General features: G+C 50.0%; 1 protein-coding gene across 5 annotated transcripts in view; it reads right to left on the reverse strand.

The window, feature by feature from the left end:
• The window catches only part of numb (NUMB endocytic adaptor protein), a 38,988-nt gene that overhangs the window by 15,629 nt on the left and 15,859 nt on the right, over window positions 1-7,500 (reverse strand). For all 5 annotated transcript variants that reach the window (XM_076299457.1, XM_076299455.1, XM_076299456.1 and 2 more), the window contains one exon: window positions 3,902-4,038. In XM_076299457.1, the coding sequence (XP_076155572.1) occupies window positions 3,902-4,027 (126 nt within the window). In that variant the 5' untranslated portion in view covers window positions 4,028-4,038. The remainder of the gene's footprint in view (window positions 1-3,901; window positions 4,039-7,500) is intronic.

Here is a 7,500-nt window from a genome sequence, read left to right on the forward strand (position 1 = left end):
CAGACTGTCTCATTCCTCGTTAGTTCCTTGGATCATTATTCTGCTTCGCCTCAGCAGACACACAGGCGACGACAAGAAGAGGCAGACGCTCCCCCCCCCCCCCCCTTCTCTCCTTCCTCCCATGTGACCCCCACCCACCCCCTCCCTCCCGACCCCCACCCGACCTGAGTGTGGCTCCGTACTTGTTGATCTAACTTCTGCCACCCGCTCACCCCACGTCCTGTCCACTCCTTCAAGTGCATCTCTGCGTGCGTGTCCGAGGGCATCAGGCAGTCCAACTGCTCTCTATTTCCAGTTACGAGAGCACGGCTGAAAAAAAAGAAGAAAGAAAAAAGAAAAAAAAAAAAAACGCCAGCGTCGGCCGTTCGTGGAAAGCAGGAAAGCCCGCGCAGCACAACCGCAGGGCAGCCCGGCGATGAGCTCACGGCCGCGAGGAAGAGGAAATGCAAACAGAGCTGGCAGGAAGTGCTCCCAGGAATGTGCTTTATCAGGCCGCTGCCTCCGTGATGAACCGCAGACCCCCCGGCCTCCTGGACCGGCAGGACACAGGGAAGTCTGGGACGGTGGGAGGGTTAGGGGGTGCGCTGGGGGATCTCTCTCATGACGTTTCATGTTCATCTTGGGAAAAGGCTTTAAGTTTTAGAGAAAAAGGCTGCATACCTTACGCATACGAGAGAGAGATCTCAGATGTGTGAATGGAACATGACCAGAGCCCCATGATGATAATGATTTCACCAACATTACAGGCCCATCAAAACACAGATGTGCCTGCCCTACCGAGGCTGGGAAAGGCATTAACTCCTGGGAAAAGTGGCTTTGGGAAGATGGGGGGTCTCAACCTGCCCTCACACACAACTGACATGCTGAGGTCCACTTCCTATACCACCACACCCACCACCACCACTTGAGAAGCACTGGTGTCCCTCTGTGACTTCTGTGGTCCCATATCAAAAGCCATGTGGGATGAAATGCATTTCTATTTTGGACTGAGGCTGATTTCATGGGGGACCCAGTTTGTGAATGCAAGCCATCCAACTCATCTTTCATTTCATACTTGATCTGCCTCTCCATCTCTCCCTCACTCACTCTTTCACAGGGGGGAGTGTTTGTATGGATGACACAGCGCAGAGCCAGATGGTAGCTCTGCCTTAAAGGTTAATTCCACACTTCCGCTTCACACCAGCGTTCATCTTTTCTTCTCCTCTTTCCCTCCATCCCTCGTTGCGTTTGAGGCCTGAGCGCTAATCTCACCGAAACTTCTTCCAGCCCACACAACTCCACTCCTCAGGGAAACAGGAGAGATGTAACGAGGGAGAGAGGGAGGGAGGGAGAGAGAGAGAGAGAGAGAGAGAGAGAGAGAGAGAGAGAAGGAAAAAAAAGAGAGGAAGACAAGGGGGAGAGAGCAGGACGGTACGTGTAGCAAGATAGGTTGCACCAACATATGAAGTTGATAGAGAGAGAGAGAGAGAGAGAAAGAGAGAGAGAGAGAGAGAGAGAGAAGGGAAGTGTAACGGATAGGGGAAAATTTTCAGATGAGAAGAGCTCAACTTTCCATCTGCAGTGCCATGAATTTCCAGAGGGCTGACGTTGAAGTGCTTGTCCCGCTAGCCGTACAAAGCCCCTGTGTTTGGGCTGAGCAGGGAAGAAAGAGCCCCTGCCTGATGCAGCATGCTAAACACTCATCAAGCTCCCTGACAATGCACCACACACACAATGCCCTCTATTTAACCAGCTAAACACTAAACCTGTACTAGCACAGCTCTTACACACACACACACACACACACACACACACACACACACACACACACACACACACACACACACACACAATATACATTACACCATCAAAGCCCTGTTTGTTCACAAAGAGTAACGTTAGCTTGAGAAATTTGAGGCTGCTGCTTTAATAAACAAACGTTTTCTGAAAACAACTATGGCATGCGCACACACACACTCCCCAAAGCACTCCCAACTGTCCAGCATGGCCAGAGCACACATGTAGCCTAACGTGGTTTATTTACGATGAACAGGTGGGGGAACGCGAGGTCAGAGGGAGAGATGACGACATGAGGGAGGAATCTGGGGCGTAGTAAATGGCCTACAGCTTCAGGTTTGGGACCAGTGGCACCTCGTGAGAGAAAATGGACAGAGACCACAGCACAGTCAAATTACTGAAGTAAATGACCAGCTCAAGCCATAAACATCTTAAGGTCCAGCATTAAGACCCAGCTAATTTGTCCAGTGTTCCCTGCAATGGGCTAAGGGATTAGGTGACTCTGTCCAGTAGGCACTTACCTAAATCACTTCTGACTCCACGTCTGACTCCCCCTTCCCCAAAAACATCACATGACCCCCCCGCCCCGCTCGCCCCCCCCCTCCCCTGCCCTGGTCTACCCGCGTGTCCCTCCTGACTCCAACTCTGCTCAGCCTCCTTAGGAGGGAAGAGGGGGCAGGTAAGACTGGCTCCAGCCCTCACAGTCGGAAGCAAGCAGAGCCAGTCTCACTTCTGTTTCCAAAAGACCATCCTGCCTGTTGCCATAACACAGAGGCTCAGGTTGACCCAGCACACCACCACCTGCACAGAACAGCACTACACACACACAGGCCCTCCATACATGTTGCCGGGTAGATGCATACCAAGAATAATGCCTGTATCCATAGCAATGCACAAATATACGCACTGGTCACAAACACTTAACCAAATAATACAAGGAAACAAGGTAACTTACACCCCACCCCAAAACACATGCTCAGAGAACCATGCAACATGCAACGGAAGAGCAAAGTGCACCAAAGTGCAGCACGAAATAATATCATGTACACTCACATCTACCCTGACACACACACACACAATCTAAACCACACACTCATATGTTCCTCTCTCCACCCACACAATCCAATCCATACTCATGCTTACACACACAATCACACACACAAGCAAGCACACACACACAGGCTGCAATTGTAAAAGTCAGATGCATCTTGAGGCATCTCTATGGGGTGAGAGGTTTAGCAGCTTGAGTAATGTCAAATAATGACTCAAACATTCACATCACAGACTGACATCTGTGTAAATCACTACAAACACTTCAAGCAATCCCCAGGACAGACAAGGGTCAAGTTTGCAAATAGACAAACATGACAAATTCAAACCAATCATTTCAATTGACTATAGTTAATGTAATTCTGAGAACTTGAATAATGCATATGTTGTCATTTAGTGTGAAGATGTAGCAATGACAATAAATAACACTGTTTTTGTTGTAAGGACTTAAGGACTATGATGATCACTTTTAGCTGTGTTTTAAAATAAAAACAAAGATATGCTACTCAATGCTAACTCAGTGGCTCAGAATAGTGTTCTGTATTCCATGCAACCATATATCCTATTCTGCCCATGGCGCAGGGTGGTGGAAGACGACATGCTATCAATGTGTCACACAGCACATGGAAGTCACTAAATGCAGGTTTTCACCATTTTGAAGGTCTGTTCTCCCCACTAGTTGCTCAAGTCTATTCACTATGGAGTTCTGTGCTACCAACAACCAACAAAAAAAACAACCAAAATGTAAAATGGTTACAGACAAAATACACCAGCAAGCTATCTATTCACAATGCCCAATTTCCTAATATTGCTGGTGTTTGCAAGGCAATTCTGTTTCTATACTAGCTAACATGCTTGTTTTAGAGAGAAATGCTATGATGCCTTTCAGTTTAAAAACACTGAAGCAGTCCAGAAAAAAATCACCTTTGTTCAGAATACCCCTGAAAGATCCCTCATCATATCATGTTCATTAGGTGTCCGTCTGTGAGCACGCATGTCATGTGTGTGTATGTGTTCCAAACATCTGAGTCTCTGATTCTGCATGTGAGTGAGTGAGTGAGTGAAAAGTAGTCACCTTGACGGCAAAGCTGCACTTGCCGCTGCGCACGGCCTCCTCATCGGTCTGCCACTGGTGCGGCCGACTGGACTCCGGCACGTACACGTCTTTCTTCCGGCGGAAACTCTGCCGCAGCTTATTCATGGCCAGGCCACCTGTAGAAGACAGAGAGAGAGAGAGAGAGAGAGAGAGAGGGAGAGGGAGAGTGAGAGAGAGAGGTCAGAGAAGTGGCACTTCACAAGGTCACAGCCATTAGTCTTGTCCTGCCGTTGCACACAAGGTCGTACTCTGTCATCTGAGAGTGATGAACACACCAGAAACGGCTCCTCCAAGAGCCACATCAAGGACAACCAACTTTAACGAGCGCTCATCTTCGGAGTTATCCTACTTTACAGAAGAACAAGTCCTAAAAGTAACACTTCAGCAAGACCCCCTGCAAAAGTTGCCAGACGTCAGCAAGCATCTGAACCATCAGCCCCAACTTTGTGCAACCCATCAGCAGGTACTGCGATCCTCCAAGACACTGACTGAAGCCACTGAAGCCTGTCCTCCGTGACGCGAGCTCGAGCTGTCAGGCCTCGGGGCTCAGGGAGAGAGAGCCGCGCCTCGGCACTGCTCCGCTCCAGGCCTCTCAGGATCCATGGGAAACACGTGGACGAGACTGAGCCATCTCTCCGCTCCTCTCCCCTGCATGCCTGCGGCTCCTTTCCTCTGTGACTCAGCCAGCTCCGTCTGCCAGCATCAAAGCAGAACAGGCGCGAGCGCACGCACACACACACACACACACACACACACACACAAAATCAAGCCCGAGATGAATCTCACAAGCATTTCTCATCAGAAGCCAAGTGCCTGGCCAGCAGCTGAGAAGGCAGTGGTGGTGATAAGCACAAAAGAGAGAGTGAGAGAGAGAGAGAGAGAGAGAGAGAGAGAGAGAGAGAAAGGAGAGAGAGAGAGAGAGAGAGACAAAAAGTAGATGGGAGAGTTGTGCAGAGAGTGCCAACAGCCAAGCATCACCGAGAAATCCATCTTCCTGTAACGTTACAGGGCCACAGATTGCAGCAGTGGCCGAGAGCAACAGTGGAATGAGACAGAGCCTGGTGCCTGGTGCTGCTTTTCACTTCCTTATGTGCTTGGGACTTCTTGCTGTTGTACAGCTCATGTTTTTGAGCGTGCTCCTATTTATTGGCATGCTAACGTGTAACGTGTCTACTTGCATTTGGCTTGTGTGTGCAGGGGTGCCAGGCTTGCACGGATATGTTGTAAACACACCTCTCAACCAGGACAGCCTGCGGTGGTGACGGCTTAAAGGCAAACAAGACGCATCACAAAGCCTGAGAGGGGGTGGCGGCCGAATCAGAAACGTCCCTTTCAATCTCTCTCTCTCCATCGCTCTCCCTCTCTCTTCTTTATTTAGGTCATTTCATGTCTGCTCACTGCAGGCTGTAGGCATGCTCTTGTCACTGCAGAGGGAGAGGGAGAGGGAGAGCAAGCGAGAGCTGAGGAGGAGAGAGAGAGAGGACTCGTTTTTTTCCCTCTCTCTGTCTCTCTCTCCAACAGATCTGTGCCACAACACATTCATCTCTCTCTGAGAACTGCTTCTCTCCTCTCATAAGTCAGACTCCGTCTTTTTCTTCCCTCACCCCATTTCTCCCCTCCCCTCTCCTTCCTTCCTTCCTTCCCTCCCTCTCTCTCTCTCCCTCCCTCCCTCCCTCTCTCTTGTCCACCTCTTTCATGTGCTCTCTCGAATGCCCACTCTCTCGACTGCCCACTTGGTTGCAGATTCCTTTTTTTCCCTTTTGCTCCTCTCTCTCCTCTCAGGCCCAATGCTCCTCTCTCTCCTCTCAGCTACATGGTAGAAAAGGTGCGCTGGGGTGTTTTCTCTATCTGAGGGTGTATCTGTGGATCACAGTTAATTGGGGCTCATGTTCACCTTTTGCATACATGAGTATGGGTGTAATACATTTGAAAAAAGAACAGGTGTGTGTGTGCGTGTGTGTCCGTATGTGAGTGTGTGTGAGTATGTGTGAGAGAAAAAGAGAGAGAGAGAGAGAGAGAGTGTAAGATAATGAGAGAACTGAGTGGTGTGAATGTGAGACAGTGTCTGTGTATGTGTGTGAGAGTTCAAAGGTTTGTGTGTATGGGTTAAGAGGGAGCCCATGAGGGGGACCGAGTTGACCACTTTGAGGAAGAAAGAGAAGGTGAAAGTGGGGAACTATGCGTGTGTGGGTGAGAGGGAGAGTAGAACTTTTGTGTGCTTAGAATCTGTAGTCCAAATGGACATGTAACAGGCTGACTATTGAAAAAGGGAAAACAGGGGAGAAAAAAAATTCTGTGAGCCTGTGAGAAACTGGCTGCATGGGTAAGAGAAAAAGAGTGTGTGTGTGTGTGTATGTGTGTGAGACAGACAGGCTGTGAGTCATGTGAGTGGGCTTTGGGCTGGGAGGCTGAGGGGTACAGTCTGGTCTGGCAGGGACCAGCACAGCGAGAGAGAGAGAGAGAGAGAGAGAGAGAGAGAGAGAGAGAGACAGAGAGAGGGAGGGAGAGAGAGACAGACAGACAGACAGAAAGAGAGAAAGAGAGAGGAGAGGGAGAGGGAGGGAGAGAGAAAGAAATAGAGCGACAGAAAGAGAGAGCGACAGAAAGAGAGAAAGTCTCGTCCAAAGTGAGAAGCCCTCATAGCAGACAGGCCACAGAGTCCAGTCGGCCCTGAATGTCTGCTGCTGCTGGCCTGCTCCAGTGACCTCACGAGAGAGTGTCCTCGACTCATCACATTCACTCCACTCACACAGCACCAGCACTAGAACTAGAACTCAACAAATCATGAATGAGAGCATGTTTTGGCAACACTGGAATAGTATGTGAACAGAGAGAACCAGGAGAATAAGGGGGCAGAGAGAAACAGATCAAGAGAGAGAGAGAGAGAGAGAGAGGACAGAGAAGGTGAGAAAAAGAGGACAGGGTGGAGAAAGCAGGACGAAGGGGCAGTCTGTGGCGGAGAGAAATAGAGGGGGGAGGGGGGGTGTGTGAACCCAAGTGGGAGTGCTGCTGGGCTGGGTGGCAGAGCTGCTGATAGGGGCCTGCATTTGAATAATCTCTCCAGGAATGGAACGGCCAGATTACAGCCTGCAGGATCCCATACAGCAGCACAAAAGGGGAAAGACCGCCAGCGAGAACACAGGGGAGAGGGAGGGGGGAGAGAGAGAGGGAGAGAGAGAGAGAGAGAGAGGGAGAGAGAAAAGAAAAGGCAGAGGGAGAGAGAGAGTCCAGGAGGCATGGATAGATCTGGACCCTTTCTCTTTGCCCTCTAGTAACACACACACATTTGCAGAACAGGCCTGATAGCCTGTCCACCAAATAAAAGAATCTGAAAAATGCTGTTACCGTGGTAATCTAATTTCAGAGCGTCAGCTCTGGCTTACGTAAAAGTAGGTAAAGAGAGAGAAACAGAGAGAGAGAAAAAACCCATGAGCGTAGAGCGGATGCATTACATAAAGCCAGCGCCTGCACCACAGCATGGACTCCACACAGGACAGAACAGAGCAGGGTGGAGCAGGGCTGAGCGGGGCCCTGTGGCCTGGGCGGTGGGGCTCATCACTGGCAGAGGGATCTGGCCT

The sequence above is a fragment of the Alosa pseudoharengus genome, unplaced genomic scaffold (assembly GCF_046254945.1).
Source record: "Alosa pseudoharengus isolate Yale_2024_CS ecotype anadromous, Long Island Sound unplaced genomic scaffold, YU_APseudo_1.1 YU_APseudo_1.1_scf_22, whole genome shotgun sequence".
In the NCBI taxonomy this organism is placed as follows: domain Eukaryota; kingdom Metazoa; phylum Chordata; class Actinopteri; order Clupeiformes; family Clupeidae; genus Alosa; species Alosa pseudoharengus.